Genomic DNA, 23,137 nt, shown 5'->3' with positions numbered 1-23,137 from the left:
GATGCGCTGAGGGCAGCGCGGATCCCGCGGGGCTGGAAGGATGCTCGGAGGGATCCCAAGGAAAGGGGGATCACCGTGTTCCCCACACCCGCCGGCAGCGCGGGGAAAACCAAAGCCTGCGAGGATTTTGGATGTCCCGCAGCGGCAGGCGGCACCCGCAGAGCCTCACTAGGTGTCAGCAGAGCCCCGCGGCCGGCTCCGAGCGAGCCGTGACCGTCTTTGGTAGCGCAGCCGGGCAGGAAGCGGCGGCGGCGGCTTCTCCTCCTCCTCCTTCCCAGCCTGACAACGTGTCCGGGCCCTGCCCGGGACAGTGTCCCAGTGTCCCAGCCCTCCCCGGGACACTGCCGCTCCGCACAGACCCCCGGCTCCGAGGAAGGATCTCACTGTCTCCCCGGGGCTGCTGAAAACACAAAGCTCCGGCTCCAGCGGCTGCACCGCGGCAGCGAGCTCCTCTTGGGAGCAAGTCCTGCCCCGATGGCAGAAGCAGACAGGGAACAATCCGTGACACTCCAGGCATCTCTTCCTCCATCCCCATTGTTTTTCCCTTGGCCACCCCAGTCTGGGACGATATTTATCCCCACCATCGGGGGCTGGGAGCTCAGGGCTCCCAAGTGCTCCTGGGAGTTTTCCAGGAGTTTTGGGATGAGCCAGCAATGCCAACCACCCCTGGCACGGAGCACCCAGGGCCCAGAGCCCCCCAGGATTTACCCTGAGAAGGGGAGTAGCTGTTTTAGGGTCGCATGAGGACCTTTCTCCCACCCTGCACCCAGCAGGCTCAGAGGGGCCTTGACCTCAGCCAGGTACCATTTGGGTTGATCCCTTCCACCTCCTCCCAGCCCCAACAGAGGCCACCCCCCTCCCACACCAAACCCTGTTGCTGCACGAGTGGGACGAACCCCTTCCCAAGGGGGTCTCATCCACCCTGGCGGCCCACAGCGCATCTCCAGCCCCATCGCTAGACCCCAACCTTCATCCTTACCCCTCTCCCAGTGGTTCCCGCTTCATCCCAAAGCACCCCTAACCCCTTTCGGGGGCTCCCAAACGGCCGCAGGACCCCACTACCCCAACTGCCCCTCCTGGGGGATCAACAGCCCTCCCCCGGGGGGGTCCCAGCTGGCCCTGCTGGTGCTCTCAACTCCCCCCCAGCACCTCTGTGCGACCCCAGGCGGGTCCCGGAGCCGCCCCAGCCCCTCGGTGCGACCCCAGGCGGGTCCCGGAGCTCCCCGCCAGCCCCTCCGGGGGTCCCGGAGCCGCCCCAGCCCCTCGGTGCGACCCCAGGCGGGTCCCGGAGCCCCCCGCCAGCCCCTCCGGGGGTCCCGATTCCCCCCGGTGGTCCCGGCCCCCATCCGACCCCATTGCCCCGCCCATCGGGGAGACCCCGCCCCTGATACCGCCCATCGCATATTCAGGTCACGCCTCCCATCCATCAGCCAATTGCAGGGCGGAATCGGCCCCGCAGCCACGCCCTTTTGCCCCACCCATTCCCCCTTTCCAACCCCGCCTCCATCCCCGTCCGCCAATCGCGCGGCGGCTTTGCCGAAGCCCCGCCCCCCCCCCGCGGCGCCGCGCCGCGCGCGCCGTGCGCACATCCGGCGCGCGGGGCGGGGGCCGGAAGCGGCGGGCGCGGCGGGGCTGGGCGGCGCCGGGAGCGGCGGAGCGGGAGCGGCGCGGGGTGAGCGGCACCGGGCACGGCCGGGGCGGAGGGCGGGGGTGAGCGGGCACCGGGCTCGGCCGGGATTGAGGGGCGGAGGGTGGGGGTGAGCGGCACCGGGCACGGTCGGATCTGAACGTGGGAGTGAGCGGGCACCGGGACACGGCCGGATCTGGGGGCGGTACCGGCGACAGCGAGCGGGGGACCGGGCACCGGGCGGGGGAACCCGGGCCGGGATGCGGGAGAAGCCCCGGGCCGGTTGCGGGGGTAGATCCCGTACAGGCGGCGCTTTGGGTTCATTTGGGGCACGGAACGGAGCCAACACCCCCGCGGGGCTGTTCCCGGGGGCCCTGCAGGGGCGGGGGCTCGGTTACCGGGGCCGCACCGACTCACCGGCACGGGCACGGCGCTGCCGGGGGCTGATGCGGCCGCTCCCCGGGTTGCCGCAGCCTGGAGCGAGGATTTCTGTGCTCCGCGTCTCCATCTCTCCCGTCCTCAGCCTGTTGCTGGTTCCTCCTCTTGGCGTTTTGCGGGTGGTTAGGGTGGGATAAATGTGTGATTCCGTCGGATTCCGTGAGTGGAAAAATAATAATTACGGGGTTGCTTTGCACGTCGGGTTCTGGAATTCCCCCAGCCTTGTGCTGCAGATGAACAAAAAAGCCAGGATCCGTGGCACCGGGCCACTGCTGTGTGTGCCCGTTCCCTTGCCGGAGCCATCCCTGTGTCCCTGGAATATCGCTGAGCTTTCTGAAAGCCAGAAATACCCCTGCTATTGATGCGGAAAGTTCAGCCCGTGCTGGAGCAGACACGGGAGGAGACGCTGAGCAGTTTCCATGCCCGGAATTGCTGATTTGGAGCTGGGTGCTGCATCCAGCTTAGCTCAGATCCCAGAGCCTCGGTTACCTCCCTGCTGGATCCATCACCCTGACAGGGAGAGGAAGTGAGAGGAGTGTGGCAAGCGAGCCTGGCAAGCACGAACCTCCTAATTCAGATAATTGTGCTGAAAAAAAGGAGCCTTTGCTCCTGTGCCGAGCTTTAACCCCCTCTTAATGTGTCAGTAAAAACAGCAAATAACGTTTTTAATGGCTTCAAGGGAGTTTGTTGTATGGGAAAGCTGGAACAGGGGCCAGATGGATTTTTTTTTTTTTTTTTTTTTTTTTTTAAAGCACTCTTGGTTTTCTAAATGAAGTGGATCTGAAATAGCAGGAGCAGCCAGCACGGGTTCTGGCGCAATGTCAGCAAGTATTGTTGGACTATAAACAGCTGAGATCTCTGTCCTGGCAGCTGCTGGGACCAGCAATAGCTGTCTTGTGTTCATGGCTGCTCCTGGCCACTGGCTAAATTCAGGCATTTGACTCCTGCCTTGCTTCAAATAATTCCTGCCTCGATGAGCTGAACTGTTTAAAAAAGAAAAAAAAAAAATTCTTTGGGCTTTGGGCAGATATAAATGTTGGAAATGATCTGGTAGCTGATCCCCTGAGATATCCCAGTGTCAGCTCAGAAATAAACTGTGGTATGTTCCTAATTTAGTTGTCCCATCTTTATTTCTTTTGCCCGTAGAAACAGGAAGTAGCTGATGCAAATTCCGTGGTGCTGACAGCAGTTTGTCGGGCTCGGTGTGAGCAGAGGCGTAGGTTTGCCTTGGCTTTGCCTCTAAAACCAGCATCCGTGTCTTCCAGAACGTCTCAGAAAGGGCTCAGCTTTATGTGCTGTCTCAGGCAAGCAAAAAATTTCATTTTTGGTGTTTTTTTTGTTTTTTTTTTTTTTTTCCCCCTGAGAATTTGCTCACTCTGAGGCTGGGACTGGCCAGCTCCTTGATGTTCCCCAAACAGGAAACTCCTCTTGCTGTGTCGTGCAGGGTTTGGGGTTTAACTGATTTTTTTTTTTTTTTCCCCAATAAAATCCTTTCCTTTTATTGCACTGCTCAGGCTGTTTGTGGCACAGCGCGTCCAGAGCTGCTGTTCCCAGGCCGGCATGGGAATAAAGGGCAGTTGATAGATGAACAAATGTGCTGTGAAAAGGAATGGCCCCTCTGGCCGTGGGTGAAACGCCCGTTCGCTGCTTCCGCTCCACTGCTAATCAAAGTTCAATTGAATTTGCACAAGACCTGGATTTAAATCCCGTGTCGTGGCCTGGGGAGGGAGAGCTGCATCTCCACCCCGGCGGAGAGCTCCAAACCTGCAACAGGGAGCAGGAAAAGCCTCCCGCATCCCTCTGGAGCACGGGGTGATGTGCGGAGCAAAAAATGCCACCTGGATGATTCTGTCTGTCTCACCTTCCTCTTCACAGAAGGGAAACAAGCTCTGATTGTTTGCACTGAGGCCTTTGAAGTCCATTCGTCACTTTCTGTGGAATTATTTTCCCCTTCAAACAGGCCAGCAGACCAAACGCTGTCTAGATGCGGTCCAGGCAGATCCGCCGCGCGGTTGTTTTTGTTTCCCTTGCTGAATGTTAATCTCTGGGTTGCGAACTCTGATTTAGTTACAGCTCCGTGTTTTTATTTCATTCCTTGTGAGGATCCAGGCCGCAGAAAGAGCTGCATCCACAGGGCAAAGGGCACAGGGAGGGCGAGTCCAGGGGAGGGACGGAGATCCAGGACTTGGGCTTGCCTGCACTTAGCTCTCGTTTTGCTGCCAGTTTACCAACTGACTTATCTTTTAAGTTGCCCTAATGCCGCCCATTAAAAGGAAATTAAAACGAGTTCACCATCTGTCCGGCAGCACCGGGTTTGCAGAGCTGGTACCGAGCACTCAGGAAAAAAAAAAAAACAAACAAAACAACGGGGAAGGAGTTGTCAAAGAGCAGGGAGAGCGGCAGGAATGCGAGTCCCGAGGAGCGCTGCGCTTTTAGGACGTTAATCCCACCCAGGGCTGAGGGTGCTTTGCTGCTGGCGGGGAGGGGGGGTTAGGAAACAGCTTTCCAGCTGGACTCTGCGGTCGGTAATCCTGATCCGAGCTGCAGTTTGCCACTGGGTAACGGGGCTGATGAGATTAGAGGCCGGCCTGCAGTGTGGCGCGGGGGGATCAGCGGGGCACATCCCTCTCCGGGAGCGCGGCTGGCTGGTTTTGGGGGAAGAGCCCACCCCACGCTGGGTGCCGGCAGCGGGGGAGGCAGAGCCCGGCGCTCCCCTGCCTCGGCTCCCGCGGGTGCAGCAGCGGGCGCAGGATCCTGCGCTCGCTCGGGGTTCCTGCTCAAGAGGCAGAGCTGTTCGTTACTCTGATGCTGCCGTGGAGTTTTGGCTTCTCTGCACTTTTTTTTTAGTATTATTTTAATTGTTTTCTGGGTTAGGTTTGGGGGTTTTTTTTGGTGTGTGTGTATCTGGAAGGCATCCAGTCGCTGCTGTCCAGTTTGATGCACGGCCTGTCCTCTGGCTCAGCTGAAGACAGAGGAGGAAACCACTTCTCTTCCTCTTGGAAGGGGGGCTGGCCTCTCCCCTGCCCCCCACGGCGGAGCTGCCTCTCCTGAGGCAAGCGGGCAGAAGAGGGGTGGAAAACGGCCTTGTTTGTCTTGTGACATCAGTGCTGGGCTCGTGACTAATCCTGGATCTGCCCCACATCCTCTGGAAACTGGGTGAAAACGTGCACTTTGAGGCCGGGCTGAGAAGGCTTGTGAACAAAACCAAAACTCGAGTGAGAGCTTGGGGTTTCCTCTCAGTGTCAGTGCAGCTGAGTGAACCCTGCCTTCCTCCTTGAGCGTTCCAGGGAATGTTTTGGGAAGGACCCCCTCCTCCAGGGCAGGGGTTTGAGCTTCTGCAGGCTGCAGCGACCACTTGAGAGGGAAACTGTGTCCAGGCCACCATCGTGATTCATGCTGTAAAATCGTTTCGATGAGTGGTGATAAGATAAAGGAGCCATTGGTGACTTTGCTGCTCCCTCCCCGCATTCCCCGGGCGTTCCTGCGCTGGGAGCGTGACCTGTCTTGTTGCTTGGTGCACAGCAGTAATTAATGGAAAGTTTATGGGACTTCGAAGACTTTTTCCAGATGAGATGCAGCAAATGGCTGGGCGTGCCTGAGCCTCTTTCCTGTGCAGTGGCTGCAGAGGAGGTTCTGCAGACACCGGAGCTGCAGAGGAGGAACAGGGGAGCGTTGTTGCAGAAGCAGCTCTGCCTCCTCAGCTCGTGCAGCTGCTCCCCGTGGCGTGTGCCAGGGTGGCCCAGGCTCTGTGCTCGAGTGATGCTGGGCTTACAGATGCTCCTGGGAGCACTTCAGGACTCCAGGAGGTCCTCCCGGCTGCGTTTGGACATTCAAACCCAGTAGTTTTCACCTGGAGTGTGCGATCTCCCAGCTGAGCAGCTGAGCTGTGTGGTCACAGCCGGAACTCTGGCCAGGAGCTGACTGCAGTGAGAACCCGGGCAGACCTTTGTGTCACTGAGCGCTGTCACTGCGAGGTGAGAAGGTGGCAGCTTTATGTTCTTACACATGTAAGGAGCCCTTTAAAATAGAACAGAAAATGATAAGGGGCGAGTGTGGCAACAGCAGGAGGCTGTTGCGTAACCCAGCTGTCTTTGCTGACGTGAGGGTGCGTTGCTGGCCATCCTCAGGGTGCAGAGCTGGGCAGAAACGACTCTCCTGGGACTGGTAGAGCCTGTACCAGACAGCCAGAAACCCTCTGTGGCTTGTGAGGATGGAGGTAATTGTCTCCTGTCCGCAGGTCGTGCACAGGAGCAGACATGGAGAGGCTGGTGGAGCGGTTGGAGAAGGCTGTGGAGCGCCTGGAGACCGTGTGCCAAGGCTCTGGCATGTGTGGGGATGGCTCTGCCAAAGGTAAGGCCCAAAGCAGGTCCCAGGGCAGTGCCAGGAGCCGTGCAGGGCTGGCACAGGGCACACCCTGGGGAGGCTGCGCCTGCTGCCCCGTGAAGATAAAATCTCTGTGGGGCTGAGCCTCCTGCAGGTGGGAGGTGCAGCCTGGGGCTGTGGCAGCCTGTGGGGTGCTCCTGGTGATCCCTGTGCTCTGGTTTTCCCCCCAGGAGTGGCTCAGTACGTGCAGGCTTTCGATGCCCTTCTGGCCGGGCCCGTGGCCGAGTACACCAAGATCAGCAAGGAGGTCGGCGGGGACGTGCAGAAACACGTAAGGACTCCTGTTCTCCCTCTGCTCTAGAGCTGCTGCCTCTCCTGAGGGCTGCAGGGGCCAAGTTTGCTGTCACAGTCTGCATCCCTCTGGCCCTGCATCCCGGGATGTTTATAGGATTCAGAGCAGATGCCCAGAGAACCTTCAGGTTGCCGCCCACACCCACACACAGGATGAATCAAACTTTCTCCTGGAAATCCCAAATTCCTGGCTGTGCATTGCTGCAGGCCTTTAGGAGGCCTGAAAACTCCCCAGCCCTGAGCTGTGACACTCTGGTGAGGTTCCTCTGGGGGTGGGTTTCCCCAGGAGCGTGCCTCGAGGTCAGCGTGGGGTGGTCTGTTAGTGTGGCACAAGGGAGAATCTCCCTCACGTTTGTGTCTGTCCTTAGGCTGAGATGGTCCACGCAGGCTTGATGAGCGAGAGGGCTCTTCTGGTGGTGGCATCTCAGCACCAGCAGCCGGCAGAGGTGAGTGTGGGAAATCCCGGAGGAGAAACCTCTGCCCTCGGGGCCAGGGTGCCGGGGGAGCCTGGGCTGTCACAGCTGCGCCAAAAGGGGAACTGGAGGAGGTCTGGGGCTGTTTGCTGAAGGCAGGAGCTGCTCTGGGTGCTCCCCAGAGCCCTGGGCGTTGGTTCTGGGGGCTGCAGAGCTGGCGTCTCCCAGCTGTCCCAGCACCAAGCGCTGTGGAGCTCTCGGAGCAGCCTGGGGGTGTCAGCTGGCTGCCTCTGTCTCCAGTTTCCCCGGCCTCCAGCTCTGCTCAATCAGTGCTCCCGGAGAACCTGCAGACAGGATCTTGTCTGGGCCAGGAGCCGCCCTGGGATTTGTGTAGCTCCTGCTTTTCATTCTGTGATGCTCAAGACACTTGCAGGCTTTCGGAGTCCTCCAGGAGCAGAGCAGACACTTGTCTCTACTCAATGGCCCCTGAATAATCGCTGGGCTTTTAGGATTGATTTGTCCTTAGCAGGTAATTTAACACTTTAGCCTGGGCTGCTGCTTCTCAGCAGGATGTGTGGCTGAGAATCTGATCCTGAATGCATCGGCTTTTCCCTGCTGAGAACTGTTGTTTTTTTTCCCCGAGCAACAGGATCCCACCTTGCTTTTCTTTGCAGTTATTATCTCACTCCGTCGTGGCTTCTACTGTTACACGGTGGGAGCTGGATTTCTGTGCTCCTTTCCTATTCACTGCAGAGTAGATCTGCATCTTTTTTCCCCAAAATCAGCCTTGGAGGGTTGTTATGTTTCACCAGGCCTGCTGGGATGCAGCTCTGTGCAGCCTCTAGCCTGAGAATCTGCTTATGAATCCCACGGACACGTTATTTAAATAAAGGATTATGAACAAAGAACAGCCTCAATCTAGGGTAGCTCTTTGTGCAGGTTGTCTGGCAGGAGCCTAGTTCTGGAGCAGCCAGTTTAAAATGCAAAACGGGTGAACTCTCAGTCCTTGTGCTGAGGAATTTCCCCATCCTGTGACTGGAATGTGCTGCTGGGCTGGAACTTCTGAAAGTGTGGCCTGGCCAGCGGTGCTTGGGACCTCTCAGTTTTCATCTAAACACAGGAAAGGGCAGCAAAAGCAGAAGCTGAGGCTTTGGAAAGCAAGTTTTGCCCAAATTTGTCCCTCTCTGCTGCCACCAGCAGGAGACTCAGATGCTGGAGGAAGGAAATTTGCCTCGGAGGCATCTGTGGAAACACGGAGCTGGCTCTTTGCTGTGCTCTGACCCCGGAGCGCTTCTGGCACTTCCACTCAGCATTCCAAGGGGACAGCACACAGCAGCAAATTTTTACCATCCAAATACTGGAGGATTGACTTGAGAAATAACTGGAATCTTGAAGTCTGGCTTGATGGGGGTGACCTCTGAACTTGCTGGGACTCTGGTTGTGGGGCAGGCTGTAGTTGCCAAACCTGCCCAGCTCCCTCTTCTCCGAGGGTTCGTGGAGGAGAGGAAAAACGTAACAAACTGTGTGTTGGAACAAAGGAACCCAGGAAAGGCAAATGCTATTTCTGTCCTGGTTACTAACAAGCTTTGTCAGTGTCTCCTGGATTGAACATGAGTCACAGTTCTTGGCGTTCTCCCACGGCGCCGATCCGATGGGAGCAATGACTTCAGCCCTGGAGGAGCTGGGCTGTGGGACCAAGCCTGCCTTGGACGGGGCCAGGCCCGGGCAGGGGCTGCAGCAGTCACTGGGGCCAGTTGGAATCTTGTTCCGAGTCACCGTCACCTCGGCCGCGCAGCCATCGCAGAGCCGTGCTAATGAATCTCTTTAATTGTTGCTGTCCCTCCGTGTCGTTGTGCAGAACGCGTTCTCAGATCTCCTCAAGCCAATCTCGGAGCAGATCCAGGCCGTGCAGAATTTCAGGGAGAGGAACCGTGGTAGCAAACTGTTCAACCACTTGTCAGCAGTCAGCGAGAGCATCCCAGCCCTGGGCTGGGTGGCCATGGTAAGGGCTCCAGTGGGAAGAGTTTTCCCTGGGCTGCTGGGGAGAGTCTGGGCTGCTCACGTGTTCTTTCTGCTCTAGGCTCCAAAGCCTGGTCCTTACGTGAAGGAAATGACTGATGCTGCCATGTTTTACACCAACCGGATCCTCAAGGAGTACAAGGATGTGTAAGTTCACCTTTTCTCCTCGGGATGTCGTTGGGCTTGGCCAGCTGGGGCTGCTCCAGCACCTGACCACAGGCTTTCCTCAGCCTTTAATTCCTCCTCCTCTCACCTCCTTGTGTTCTCAGAGATAAAAAACAAGTGGACTGGGTGAAAGCTTATCTGAGCATCTGGACGGAGCTGCAGGCCTACATCAAAGAGTACCACACCACAGGGCTGACCTGGAGCAAAACAGTGAGTGCTGCTGCAGCGGGGAGCTCCGGCGCGGTCACCGCCGCGGGAGCGGAGCTGGGTGCGAGTTCTTTTTTCCTCTTCCCTGCTCTTCCAGGGTCCTGTAGCCGCAGCAGGGGCCAAAGCACCACCTGCCCCCCCGGCTGGGGCTGCACCCCCACCCCCGGGGCCTCCCCCTCCTCCTGCCCCCGTGAGCTCCGGCACGGACGACTCGGCCTCGCGCTCGGCGCTCTTCGCCCAGATCAACCGGGGAGAAGGGATCACCTCGGGTACGTCAGGGCCACGGGGAGGGCGGGAGCTGCCCTGCTGCTGCTCCCTGTGCTGCTGCTCCTTGTTTTCCTGCTGTCCCTCAAAGCATCTGCTTCAAAAGTACATCCATACCCGTCTGGTCCCAATTTGGGGCTGGGGCAGCGCTTTCCCAGGGGCAGAGTGAGCTCTCCACTCATCTGGCAGGTGGGACAAGACATGAACCTCTAGCTGGAAATACCTGAGGCTGAGCCCTTTGGTTGCCTGCATGTTTCTGGTACAAAAAGTGCAATTTCACAGCTGTTTGTACAGACTTTTTTTTTTTTTTCCCTTTTTTGTGTTACCTGGTGAGCACGGGGTGCTGGGCTCGGGGCTTTTTCCAGCTGCAGAATGGAAGAGCTGGCACAGTTCTGTGGTTCACGTTGTGTTCTTGTCAATACTGCACCAGCATTTCCTGCTTCCTCCTTCTCTTCCTGTCACTCACACTTGGGCTCAGCTTCGCCCCAGTCTCAGGGGTTTATTTGTGTTTTGACAAGTGTTATCTTGAGCACCACTGATGCCTGGTGTTTGTGGAGCTGCATTGCTGGAGGTCTCGGGTTTGCCTTCTCTTGCAGGCTTGAGGCACGTCTCAGATGACATGAAAACCCACAAGAATCCAGCCCTGAAGAACCAAGGGGGCCCTGTGAGAAGCGGCCCCAAACCTTTCACTGCTCCCAAGCCAGCCTGCAATGCTAATCCCTCCCATGGCACCTCCCCGAAGGCACCTCCATTGCTAGAATTAGAAGGCAAAAAGTGGAGAGTGGTGAGTGCCTGGTGCTGCCAGGAGCGGGTTTGGAGGGATGGGAGCTTCCGAGAAGCACGGGAGGCTCTTCTGGAGACGTTTTTACCAGCCTGAAGGCACCTGCTTGTTTTTAAAGGGATTTCAATGGATTGATTGCTCTGCTTTCAGAAAATGAAGTGTGTTTCCTCTGGCTTTTCAGGAAAACCAGGAGAATGCCTCTAACCTGGTCATCAGTGAGACAGAGCTGAAGCAGGTAGCATATGTTTTCAAGTGCACAAACAGTACACTCCAAATCAAAGGCAAGATCAACTCCATCACCCTCGGTGAGTGGGGAGAGCCCTGCAGGCTGCCTCTGCCTGCTGCTGTGTGTGTGTGCAGGAGCTGGAGCCTCCAAAATCTTTGTGCCCTGATCTGCTTTTCTTTGCAGATAACTGCAAGAAGCTGGGTCTGGTGTTTGATGACGTGGTGGGCATTGTGGAGATCATCAACAGCAGGGATGTGAAGGTTCAGGTGAGTGACCTGTTCTCTCTCCTGGCTCTGGGGGTGTTGTATTTCCAGACCAGGAATGTGCAGCTGTGGAAAACATCCATGAAACACCATCTGTCCCTTGGGAAAGGGCTGAAATTTGTGTCTTTGAGCTGTTTCAGGGTGTGGGGTAAGAGCTGGGGCTCTGTGAGGTAGAAAGCACGTTTGGCTGCCAAAGCAGGAGGCCAGCAGTAAGATTTATTCCAGTTCAGTTTGGGCATCTGATTTGGGATGGTCAGTTTACCCAGTGCTGGCTCAAGTTCTGCTCTAAAGAGACCAGAACAAGAAACTGGGGAAAACTTCAAACAAAAACTTGGGACTTTTGCTAAAGGTGGGAACATTTGAATCCCGCGCGATTATCGCAGGGAGGGCTTGGAGAGACAAACCTCTTGGCCTTGAAAGAAAACACACCCAAAAAATGCTGTGGTTGTCCAGGTGGAACTAATTCTGCTCTGGCCCTGGCAGGTCATGGGTAAAGTGCCAACGATTTCCATCAACAAGACAGATGGGTGCCACGTGTACCTGAGCAAGAGCTCCCTCGACTGCGAGATCGTCAGTGCCAAGTCCTCGGAGATGAACGTGCTCATCCCCACCGAGGGGGGGGACTTTGTGAGTGCCGCTCTGGGATCCTCCTGCAGCTCTGCCTGGGGCTGGGGCTGTGTTTTGAGCCCCTGCAGGGAGTGTTGGTTACAGTGGGGGGGAGAGTTTGGAGGTTGTGAATGGTGATCTGATTTAAAAAACCAGCAGAAAGTATCTGTAGATTGGATTATTGCTGGTTTGTGAGAGCTGCTTGTTCCTCGGGATCTCTTGGGGGCAGAACAAGGCGCCAGGGGTGGTACAGGAGGTAACAGCATGAAGCTGAGGAGAGAAATGCCTGAAGCAGTGGGAGTGCTCACTGATCTCAGTCGTAAACTGATTTCTGACTACAGGTTTCTGGTTTTTTTCCCCCTCCAGACTGAATTCCCTGTCCCAGAACAGTTCAAGACAGTGTGGAACGGTCAGAAGTTGGTTACCACTGTGACAGAAATCGCTGGCTAAGCCGAAAAGCTCCAAGGCTCACAACCCTCCCCTGGCCCTGCTGTGGGACAAATCTGCTTTCAGATGATTCTTCTTAGATTTCTTGTACCTTTCTGCTCTCAAACTGCTTCTCTTCTACCCGAGAGACACAGCTGCCTGCCATCACTGAGATTCCTCTGCCTGGGGCTTGGGGTAGGTGGCGGGTCGGTGATTGTCCACCTCTCTCAGCAGGAAGGTGTATTCTTTTCTCTCCCCTCGTCCCCATCTAACTGCACCAATCGATCAGAGCCTCGGTGAAACTTCACAGCCAGTCCTGGCAGTTGGCTTTCAGAGTGTTGTTCTTTTTTTGTATTGCCTTTAAGCAAAACTGTTCGTGTGAGAGGAGTGTTGTCCCCTTTTTTAACGAGTGACGGTGTCTGTCGGAGCCCGCGGGACCCAGCTGCTAGGGCAGGTGTCCTGGGAAGGTCCTGGGAGCTGCTCATTCCAGCTCTCCGGTGGCATCACGGGACACGGGGAACGGTTTTGTCGGACCAAAGGCTGAGAACCTGGGCCAATTCCACCCCCATTTCTCTTCCATCATTCCCACTAGCTCAGTGCATTCCTGATTTGTGCCATGACGGGAGGCTTTCATTCCCCAGTGCCACAGGAAGGCTGCGGCGGCGTCACCACGGCCGCCCGGCGGCCTGGCTGGTAGCTTGGAGCTGAGCCCCTCTCATTCCATGGAGCCCTCTCCACCTTCACAAGGGAACCTTTGCCCCAGGGCTTTCCTTCTTGGAGCAGCTGAACTCCAGGTTCAGCCTGCCAGGATGGTTCTTGTGAACCTGTCCCCTTCCCCAGAGGAAGGGCCTCCTCCGTTCCAGGTCAGTAGCGCAGAGTTGTAAATACCCGAGTTGGATCAAGTCGGTTCATCACTCTCTTCCTCATCTGCAATCAGCCCCCACTGAATCCTCTCCCCTTTTTTCCCTCCCCCTTCCCCTTGTTGCTTGGCTCTTTATTTTTGGTGGAAGCTCGTAGCCTCTGTTCCAGGGCCCTGGAGCAGAGTGATGGATCACACAGTACTGTACTGACCCATAAAGGGAGCTGCACGTGCTTTGACCTTCATTTTTTCCAACGCCTCGGGTGGCATAAGCATATCTTAAATGCATTTCTTCTGTAAAGTGTCAATGTTCTTTTTTCTCTAGTACAAAACTTACAGAAAAAAAAAAAAAGAAAAATTATGCAATTTTTTTTTTTTTAAATTTTGAAACTGTCCTGTGACTTGTACTTGTCTTCTCCTGAGGCTTGTGAAAAAAACCTTTCTTATGTACTTAAGATTATACAGAAGATAGAATAAAGTTAATGCCAACTTGCTCATTTCTGTGGCTCTTGTCTCTTTTTGGGAGCTCAGGCAGGACAAGGTGCCCCTCTCTGCCTGACCCGGCCTTCATTCCTTTGAATACTTTCCCAGATTTTCCCTCCAAACACAATCAGTAGTTGTCCAAGCTTTTTTTTTTTTAGTTGGTTAGATGGAAAGCTCTTTATTGATTTCAGTTGTACAAAAGAACATAAACCAAGCCATTAGTTGAAAACCGTTCAAGCTGTTAATACTGCTGCATTCCAAACCCTCTTTTTTTTTTTTCCCCCCCAGAAACCCCTAAATTTGGCCTTTTCCCCCCATCTTGAAGGATGGGCTGGAACATGACTCCCCTGCATGCAACCATGAAAATCTTGCTGATCCCTGCCCGAGTGAGTTGGGTTAATACTGCCAAGTGTGTCCTGCAGGAGCAGGGGATGGAGAACAAACCTCAGGCCGAGCTCTGCCCTCACCCAGGGCCCAGCTCAGCCACAGCTTTGAGAACTGAGCTGGATTCACCAGGCTGGAGTGTGTCAGAGTCAGGGCAAGGCTCAGCCCAGCAGAATTCCAATCCTGGCACCCCCCTCTTGTTCCCCAAATCCCTGCAGGCCTGGCTGCACCCAGTGCTGCTGCTGCACAGTGGCTGGTGTTAGTTCCAGTGAAAAACCCTGCCCAGTGCTCCCAGAGGAGCCTCAGTGCAGGAAGGGGAGGATGGTGCTGTCAAACCACTCTTCTGAGAAGTGCAGGTGATCCCCCTTCACGCCCAGGAACACCAGCTTCCCAGCCTTGTCCATCTCCTGCAGCCCCAGGCGATCCTGCCGGGAGAAGGGGGAGGTTCCTCCTCGGCTCTTGTCCCCACCGAGGGGGAAAAGGGATTCCAGGGGACTCTGGCAGCAGGGCTTTGAACAGGAACAGAGCTGAGGGGGATCCTGAGCCAGGCAGGAGCAGCCCAGTGCCATTCCCCGGGTTTCAGCAGTGCCGGGGATGGCTGGAGGGAAATGTCTCCCCAGACAAACGGTCCCAGGAGCGACAAGAGCAGAGTTGTGGGGCCTCAGGGACAGCAAAGAGGGGACACAGCACAAGCCTCCAGAACTCACCTCTTTGTACAGCGAGGTCTCCTGCAGTGGGATGGTCTCCTTGGCTTGGCCACTTTTGTAAAACCCAAACCACTGCATAAAAATGGATTAAAAATAAAAATAAAAAATGAAGGCACAGCTGCTGAAGGGCTCCCAGGAGCCGAGCAGGCTTCCAGCAGCTCCTGGGAGGCCCGTGTTTGTGCCCAACCTGCCCCTCTGCAACCTCCAGTTCTGCCACCAGAGGACAAACCAGAGACAAGGAAGACCCAAAACCGGCCCTGCCTTCCTCACCTCCGAGATCGGAGGGTCCACCATGGTATCGTTGAGGAATTTCACCATCACAAACTTCTTCAGAGCCATCAGGTTTTTCTTGTAGGTCTCGTTGATGCCCTGGGTGGAAGCAGGAGAGCAAATCCAAGCCACTGGAGAGCCCAGAGCCAGGGAAGCTGCCTGCTCTTCCACTGGAACCCTCACAGGTTTCTGCCCTCAGCTCCTTACCCTCTCCTGGTTGATGTCAGCCAGGAAGATGCTGTTCTTCCTGTAGTCCTCCTCCTTCAGCGGGTCGTGCCAATACTCAGCTTGGACCAGGCTGGAGAGGGGAGAACCCAAAAGCTCAGCCTGGAAGGGCAGAGCTGCTCCTGTGGCCTGCTTTGGGGGGGCGTACTCACTGCTCCTGCACTGCCTTGGTGTAGGCTCCCAGGTCCAGGGTTTTCCGGATCCAGTCGCAGACGTGGGAGCTCTCCCCGGGGCAGCGGGGGAAGCCGTACACCCCTGGGGTGGAGACACGGCTCCGTCAGCCACGCTGGGACCCTCCTGCTGCACAGGAACCTCCTCGTGCAGAGCAGCAGCAGGAGTTAGCCAGAGAATCAGGCAGTTTTTAGCCCCTGGACAGCCCTGCTGTGCCAGGAGCTGTGGCAGAGATAAGGGATGTGTTGGGTGCTCCCCGCAAACCTTCCCTCTCCACCACAAAGAGGCCATGGACTCCTCAGGGGAGAGGATTTTGGAATTCACTGCCAGCCACTCTTAACTCCACACCTCCTTAATTCCACTTCAATACCTCCCTTTCCTTGGCTTCGGCCTTCCAGGTGCTGATTGTAAAACAACCCACAAGGTTCAGTCTCACAAAGGCTTTGATCTGCAGGAACTCCTCACAAAACAACTCATCCCAAGGTGTGCAAGAATCCAACCCAGGCAGTGAAGCCAGCTACTGACAGAGGTCCCTTGTCAGTGCCACTTCAGCAAGATCAAGATAACGAAATCAGCAAACACTAATTGGGCCAAACAGAGCAGCAGATGCAGACAAGAACAAGGGGAGAATTTAATCCAAAAGGAAGCGAGCAGAGTTGAGGAAAGAGCCCCCCAAAAAGGCGCCCAGGAGGTGTGAGAGCTGCAGGGGACACTACCTTGGTGCTGTCCCCCGATGGAGATCAGGTTGAGCATGGGAGGAGCAGGACACTTCTGGGCCACAGCCCTCCTGTGGGGGAAGGGGAAGGAGCTGAGCAAAGCATGCCCAGGCCACGGGTGCAGGTTCTGCGTGGGCTTGGGCACTGGTGGAACGTTTGCCAAGGGATTTAACCCCTCCTGGAAGAGCAGGAAAACACAGTCTGCCCCCTTTGGAGCACTCCTGCCTTGAGGAATTGAGCAGTTTGCGTCTGCTGGGCGCTTCTGAAGGGTTTTAAATGAGGATCTGAAGGCAGCAGGAGTGCAGACTTACAGGAATTGGCCTCCCTGGGAGAAGCCCATGGCGTTGTAGCCTCCCTGCAGGCGAGGGTCCGTGGCCAGCTGCCTGCACACCTCCCTCACCTGCTCGTTGACGTTCATGAAGAAGCTGTTCTCCATATCCTGAGGGAGCACATTGGGATGGGTCATTTGTACCTGTGCCGTGGCTGGGGGTGTTCGAAGCTCTGCGGGTCACTGAGGATTCGTGGTGTTGAAAGAGGACCTGAGCTTTCACAGGGAGGGAAGTGAAATTGCTGTTCTGACACTTCCCTTTGCCAGACTTCCCCTTTACCTGCCCTGGATGGCAAAACCGTCCCATGTGGGACAGTGACATTTCCCCAAACTTCTCTGCAACGTGAATCTCTTCAGGTTTTGTTCATGTATATATTGAAATTTAAAATCAAACTTCTCCACCTACACCGCACACATTGTCCTGAGAAATTATCTAAAGAAATTCCACAGGACTACAAAAAGAAACTGTCAAAACCCACGAAGGTGCAGAGGTGTGTGATTTATTACACTGAAGTAAATAAACGTTTGCAACTCGAGAAACGTGGCCAGGGATAAAGCTCTGCCTCAGCACAGCACCCAACCCACGCATGGCCTGCAGTGGTTAGAGTGTGCTAATCAGTGGATTTGCATATTAATCCAGTTTAGGTCAGGGATTTGTTTTCCCCCCCAGTGTTTTTCTGCAGGTATTAGCTGGACTTTATCGGGTTCTACCTGTCAAAGCTGTTTACCCCACTGAGCAGAGGAAATCAGCAGGGAAAGCCCAGCAGGAATCCTTGTGGAATCCTGTTAAAACCACGGACTGCGGGAACTCCAGCCCCACCCCTGCACGCAGACACCCGATTTACCCGGTGACACGCGATTTACCTGGATCATGTTGCTCCCGATCTTGAGCGACAGGACGTAAATCCCCGGGATTTTCTTCTCCACCAGTTTTTGGATGTAGCCCATGCTCACCGGATTGCAGCAGCTGTCTCCTGCCAAAGGGAAGACACCGGGATGCACCGCCACGCCACGGCCCCGGCCCTCACCTCCCCTCCACGAACACACCACGAGCGCCGCTGCCGCGGCACCGAGAGGGGTCAGCACCTCCCGGCCCCCGCGGAGACCGGCGCTCGGGAGCGGGGGGACACCGGAGCGAGCGCCCCTCGGTCCTGCTCGGCCCCCAGCCAAGTCCCGCCGGCCCCGCGGCCGTTGGCGGAGGGTCCCGGCTCACCCATGCCGTGCCAGATCACCAGGGGCGTGACGGCGGCCGCGGGGCCCAGCCACAGCCCCAGCAGCGCCAGCGCCGGCACCGCCGCCCTGAGCGCCGCCATCTTGGCCTGTCACATGACCCGCCGCCGGCGAGGGGAGGGGCGCGGTCCGGGGGCGTGACCAACCAAGGGCGTGGTCCGCATATGGGGCGTGGTCTGAGGGCGGGGGCGTGGCCCGGGACTCCACCCGGCGCGCGGGTTCGAGCCCCGCCGCTCCCGGTCCCACCCGGGAATCCCAAATCCCGCTGCCCGCCCCGGGACACGCAGCCAGGAGACCCACGCGGCCCCTGCCTGCGTGTTATCCACGTGGCACTGCTTCCTCTGTGCCCTGCCGTGCCTCGGGAATGGGCTGCGGCACATCCTGCCGGGGCTGCCGGCTCGTTTCCTCCGGCAGAGGCGGGTGCTTGGCGCAGCAGCCGTCAGGAAGTTCTTCTCGGCACCGAGAAAGGACAAGCCTTCATCTGCCACCCAGCCTTTCCAACACACTTGCGTGGTCTGCTATAAAACACTTCCCATTTCCTCCCAAAGGAAGCTGCTCCCGGCCACTTTCCTGGTGGCTGTGCCGTGCTTTGGCTGCAGTCCCACGGTCATTGTGGTTCTTCTCACACCGGCCTTGACGATAATCAGCGTGCCAGGGACAGGCATCAATATCAACCACGTGGAAATGGCACATCTGTGCCCTCCTTGGCTCTGCATCCTTCCCTCCCCCAGTCCCGCAAGGCCTCTGCAATTCCTGCTCTCCCCTTTTCTTCTGTAGCTGCTGGCATTGGAAACTAAGGGGTGAAATAAAGGCTTAAAATCCTCCCCACTCTTACAAGGATGATCCTAACATTGCTCAGCGCTCTAGGCAGCATCCCTGCAGTGAGGGAAGGGACTGGAAGCACCCACTCCTCTCCCTCCTTGTGACAGTTTCCTCCTGGCCTCGCTCAGGAGATCTTTGCTCCCTGTCTCCCCGGATAGGCAGGGTTCCTGCTGGGAATCACAAATACCTTTGGCACAGTGGCAGGGATTATTGCTCCCACTGCAGCTGGACTTCTCCTCAGCCAGGTAACTTGGGGCCAGAAACCAACGGCACAACCCTGGATAAAAACCAAACCTGCTCTCAGAAATGGATTCATTTCTTTGCACTGAATCGAAAATGACACCAAGCCCACCCCCTCTCCCAGAGAAAATGCGTTGTAGCACCTGGCAAAACAGAGCTCTGGACTATTTTGGGGACAGGGATGACTCAAAGCAGGAAGAGCTCCACATGGGACCCCATCTGGATGTGTTTGGAGATGGGGAGAGGGGAGAGGGAGTGGGTGAGTGGGAAGCTCTGTGCCAGGCAGGAAAGGCTTCCTGAATTTATCAGAGAAATGCCAAGGTAGGAAATGTCTCTCCAACAAGACAGGGTCTGACGATTCTTCCCTGGGAGGGTGGGCAGGCCCTGGCACAGGATGCCCAGGGCAGCTGTGGCTGTCCCTGGATCCCTGGCAGTGCCCAAGGCCGGGCTGGACGGGGCTTGGAGCAGCCTGGGACAGTGGGAGGGGTTGGAATGGGATGAGCTTGAAGGTCCAACCCAAAACCACTCCATGACTCTCTGATTCTCCGTGTCTGGAGTTGAGCAAAGCTCTTCTGTTGCTGGCAGGAGTCAGGAGCAGAGGATGGATGAGCTAATGCCACCAAGGGGCAGCAGTGGGGGGGTCACTACGTGGAGATAGAGGGAAGGGTGACACCACTGAGCTCTGCTCTTGTCCCTCAGGACCCCCAGAGTGGCCCGAGCAATTCCTTCTCCCTCTCTGCAGCCTCTTTGCCTGATCTTGGGCACAGCCTTTGGCAGTGGGACCATCCAGAACTGGGCAAAGGAGGGCCCTGCTGTGGAGAGAGAGCCACGGGCTTGGGAGGGGCACAGGGGGGTGAGCAGCACCTTCACCCACCTCTCTCCAGCTCCTGGTCCCAAAACCTGCTCCCCTTGGCCCCGTGCTGGCTGCAGTGCCCTGAGCCTCTGCCCATGGGAAGGAGCCCTGCAGCATGGACAGATCCCAAACAGGATCCATGGACTGCTGGAAGCCAGCCCAGCCTGCAGCTATTTCCAGCAAAGCTGTTCTTGGATGAAGTAAATCCATAATGAAGCAGCAGTGTTACTTTTTAACTAGAGGCTTTTCACACCCTCTGCGCAGAGACTCCTGACACTTTTTTTTTTCTCTCCTTAATGAGACAAGCCGATTATTCATTTATCCTTCATCCCCGCTTAGAAGCAACTGGGGCAAAAAATAATTGATGGCATTACAGAGCTCGGGCTGGCAGCCCTGAGAGAGGCAGGGGAAAGGGATAAACAGGGAAGAGCTGGTGCCATCCTTACCGAGTGTGAGCCTCATTGAAGGCACTTTCTGCCCAGGATGTGACCACTGAAGAGAAGTTTGGACTCCGAAGCGGTGTGAGTTGGCACTGCCCCATTCCCAGCGAAGCTGGGGAGTTCTGCTCCCCCCCTGAGTGCACCACATGTTTGGGATGCCTTTTCCTCTCTCGGTCAGTTGCCATTACTATTGGTGTTTACCGTTATTCCTGCATTTGGCTTTGTTCTCAATGACGAGCGTTAATTACCGGAGGGGCCGCGACAGACCCGCGCTTGCCGTGGCAACCCCGCCCTCCGCCCGCCAGGGGGCGCCGCCGCTCGGGGCGCTCCCATAACCCCCCGCGGCCGCGCCGCTCCCGCCTCTTCCCCGCCTCCATCATGGCGGTGAGTGCCGGGGCCGCGGGCCGGGCCGTCTCCATCCGCCGCCATCCGCGCTCCGCGGGGCTCCCCCGGGCGGGAGGCAGCGGGGAAGGCCGGCGGAAGAGGCGCGGGGGCGGGATGGGCGCGGAGGAGCCGCTGCCGTGACAGGCCGCGGCCTTCCCGCTGGCGGCGGGGCTGGAGAAGGGGCCGCGGCGCCGCGGTTTGGGCCCGGCGGGGAGCGGGGCGCGGCGTGCGGCGGCGGAAACCTTCCTCCGGAGCCCAGGAGAACCGTCCCGGGGCTGGCGGGGCGAGCCGCGGGCAGCCCCGGTGACCCCCGCTGTGGTCTCTCCGCAGCAAGACCAAGGTGAGAAGGAGAACCCGATGCGGGAGCTGCGGATCCGCAAACTCTGCCTCAACATCTGCGTCGGGGAGAGCGGGGACCGGCTCACCCGCGCCGCCAAGGTGCTGGAGCAGCTCACGGGGCAGACCCCCGTGTTCTCCAAAGGTGAGCGCCTGCGGAGGAGCCCTGCGGCTTTCCTTTCCCCTGGGTGCGGTGACAGCGCGGTTCCCAGGAAAGCAAAGGGATCCTTGGCAGAGCTGCTGGAGGGTCGGGGGGCTTAAATATTCTGGGGCTTAAATATTCAAGGACTCGTGCGCGTTTGTGTCATTTCGGTTCTGTCTCCAAACTCAGGCTCTGCCAGCATCTCTTAAGACGGAATGTGGGGTTGTCTCGGTTCTTTTTAATTCCCTTGGATTTATCGGGTGTTGAGAAGCTGTGAATGCCCCGGGGGGGAATTCTCTGGCTGTCCACTGAGTGTAACTTGCTGCCCGCAGCCCGATACACGGTGAGGTCCTTCGGGATCAGGAGAAACGAGAAAATCGCTGTTCACTGCACGGTTCGCGGGGCCAAGGCAGAGGAGATCCTGGAGAAGGGGTTGAAGGTGAGGATTTGGGGGCTGGATCTTTGGTTTGTGAAAGAACAGAACTTTTCCATTCTGACCGACAGGATCTGTGCTCCAAAATGTTGCACCTGGTGTGGGTACAGGTCAGATACACGGGATGAAGTGTTCACACTGTTTCTCTGGCTGCTGTTTTCTCCTTATTTAAGAATTAGTTGGTGCAGCAGCTGATTTATTTTGGGGGGTTCTGTCTTTGCTGCTGGGATTGACGAGCAAGGTGGGGAAGTGAAATTTTTAGGATAAAGACTCAATAGCTTCTGAGTGAATTTGGGGGCTGGTAGCAGCGGGCAGGAGTTTTAATTCTGCTTCCAGTCAGGAACAGAAGAGTGACCAAGAGCTGGTGTTTCAGGTGCGAGAATACGAGTTGAGAAAAAACAACTTCTCGGACACCGGGAACTTTGGCTTTGGAATCCAGGAGCACATCGATCTGGGCATTAAATATGATCCCAGTATTGGGATCTACGGCCTGGATTTCTACGTGGTGAGTATTCCCTCTTCTCTGGGCTTGGGGGACAGCTCCAGAAGGAGCCCGGAACCAGCACTTGCTCCCATGGACTTGCTGCCAAGTAGACTCGCGTTTTGTTGACATTTTTCTAATCTGAGATTCCCAGAGCTGCCATAAAATCCCTGATTTATGGCAAATCCCACAAAGCCTCTTGAGAAACAAATCCTGTAGCTCTGACAGCAGCTCTTGGGACAACACTGGAGCAGCAGGGCTGGGTTTGGAGGAGGAGAGAGCAGCAAGGAGGCATCACTGATGAGAGAATTCCAGGCTTCCCTCCTGGAAAACTGTTTAGATTAAGACGACAGTCAGAGGCAGGATGAAGCAGTGCTGTTGGTCCTGCAGGTGCTGGGCAGGCCGGGTTTCAGCATTGCCGACAAGAAGCGCAGGACTGGCAACATCGGGGCCAAGCACAGGATTGGGAAGGAGGAAGCCATGCGCTGGTTCCAGCAGAAGGTACAGTCCACCTTGATTTGTCTATCTCAGGAGTTCCGTGGCAAGGAGCAGCAAAATGCCTCATGGAAAGGCAAACCACTGGGCAGATCTGGAGTGCTTAAATCACAGATTTTTACTGTCCCGGAGCAGTGGAAGCTGCTGCTACTAAGTAGAAATGCTTGAGCACCAGTGCTGTTTGTGCTTTTTTGGGGGTGCTGAGCTGAAAGAGCAGCTCCTGGCAGGGAGGAATTACCAGCTCTGCTGTAAATGGCTCCCACAGGTTTTGGAGGAGCTGCACGTTTGTGGATCCTGAGTGAGGGGACAGGGTCAGGATCTGTTGGTCTGACACAGCTCCAGGCTCAGCTGCGACACGTGGAGAATGGAGAGATGCACAAATAAATTCTTGGGCTTATCTGTTCATATATTGAATAATAAGATAATGAATGGGAGCTGCTGAAAGCTGGGTTGGAAATCTCAGAGGTGGGAACTGCTGATAGTTTCTTGGTTTTTTTTTTAATACAAAGTGTGGCCAGTGTGTCTGGACCCACACAGGTCTCACACCTGTGCAGGGAGGCCTCCAGCCTGATCCTGCTGAGTTGCTGTTCCCCCCATGCTGCCTGGCTGTGTTTGACGTGGCACAGTTGCCTTCAGGGCCCAGATTTTGGGGCTGGGCAGAGCAGCCTGTGGCTGTTTGTTTCAGAAGGATGCTGAGCAGATCTTGGTGCTTATCTGAGCACAGCCCCCTTGGACACTCCAGCAGTTTTTCTTCCATGTCTGTGTTGGCTTGGAATGACTGTGGTGACTCAAGTTTTCTGCACCTTTACCTGATGGTGATTTCTCACTTGGTTTTTTTGTTTGTTTGTTTTTTCCCTCACAGTATGATGGCATCATCCTTCCTGGTAAATGAGAAGTTCCTGTTACCAGAGAAGTAAATAAATTTTTGTAACCCTTAACTTGTGTTGTGTGTTTTGTGGGGAAGCTGATGGGAGTGAGGCTCCTTCTCCACTATTGTGGTTTGGCTTTGTTCTTTTTTTTCCCCCTTTC

At 56.4% G+C, this 23,137-nt stretch overlaps 3 protein-coding genes across 4 annotated transcripts; 2 read left to right on the top strand and 1 right to left on the bottom strand.

Moving 5' to 3' along the window:
* The first annotated feature begins 1,615 nt into the window (after positions 1-1,615).
* On the top strand, positions 1,616-13,465 carry CAP1 (cyclase associated actin cytoskeleton regulatory protein 1). Its single transcript, XM_066204705.1, has 13 exons — positions 1,616-1,672; positions 6,303-6,415; positions 6,619-6,719; positions 7,108-7,185; positions 9,011-9,154; positions 9,233-9,318; positions 9,441-9,546; positions 9,641-9,812; positions 10,404-10,591; positions 10,770-10,893; positions 10,998-11,080; positions 11,561-11,704; positions 12,050-13,465. Exons 2-13 carry the CDS (start codon positions 6,322-6,324, stop codon positions 12,131-12,133), a joined length of 1,404 nt encoding a protein of 467 aa, XP_066060802.1. The 5' UTR covers positions 1,616-1,672; positions 6,303-6,321; the 3' UTR covers positions 12,134-13,465.
* PPT1 (palmitoyl-protein thioesterase 1) lies at positions 13,459-19,874 on the bottom strand. Of its 2 annotated transcripts, XM_066204706.1 has the most exons (10): positions 19,844-19,874; positions 18,492-18,581; positions 17,117-17,226; positions 16,236-16,363; positions 15,925-15,995; positions 15,190-15,292; positions 15,020-15,110; positions 14,813-14,911; positions 14,543-14,614; positions 13,459-14,260 (listed from the first exon to the last, which is right to left on the bottom strand). In XM_066204706.1, the coding sequence occupies exons 1-10, from the start codon at positions 19,857-19,859 to the stop codon at positions 14,138-14,140; spliced, it is 903 nt and encodes a 300-aa protein (XP_066060803.1). In that variant the 5' UTR covers positions 19,860-19,874; the 3' UTR covers positions 13,459-14,137. The 2 variants fall into 2 exon arrangements, with proteins under 2 accessions (XP_066060803.1, XP_066060805.1); XM_066204708.1 differs by lacking the exons at positions 18,492-18,581; positions 19,844-19,874 and adding an exon at positions 17,466-17,579.
* Positions 19,875-20,173: 299 nt separating this feature from the next.
* Positions 20,174-23,046, top strand: RPL11 (ribosomal protein L11). The gene is made up of 6 exons (XM_066204517.1): positions 20,174-20,221; positions 20,552-20,702; positions 21,032-21,138; positions 21,506-21,637; positions 22,004-22,114; positions 22,971-23,046. Exons 1-6 carry the CDS (start codon positions 20,216-20,218, stop codon positions 22,998-23,000), a joined length of 537 nt encoding a protein of 178 aa, XP_066060614.1. The 5' UTR covers positions 20,174-20,215; the 3' UTR covers positions 23,001-23,046.
* Positions 23,047-23,137: the final 91 nt, after the last annotated feature.

Source organism: Chamaea fasciata, unplaced genomic scaffold, assembly GCF_029207755.1.
Source record: "Chamaea fasciata isolate MVZ Bird 193981 ecotype frontalis unplaced genomic scaffold, bChaFas1.0.hap1 SCAF_26, whole genome shotgun sequence".
Lineage (NCBI taxonomy): Eukaryota > Metazoa > Chordata > Aves > Passeriformes > Sylviidae > Chamaea > Chamaea fasciata.
Note: the sequence above shows the minus strand (reverse complement) of the source record. Positions and strands in the feature narration are given on the sequence as shown.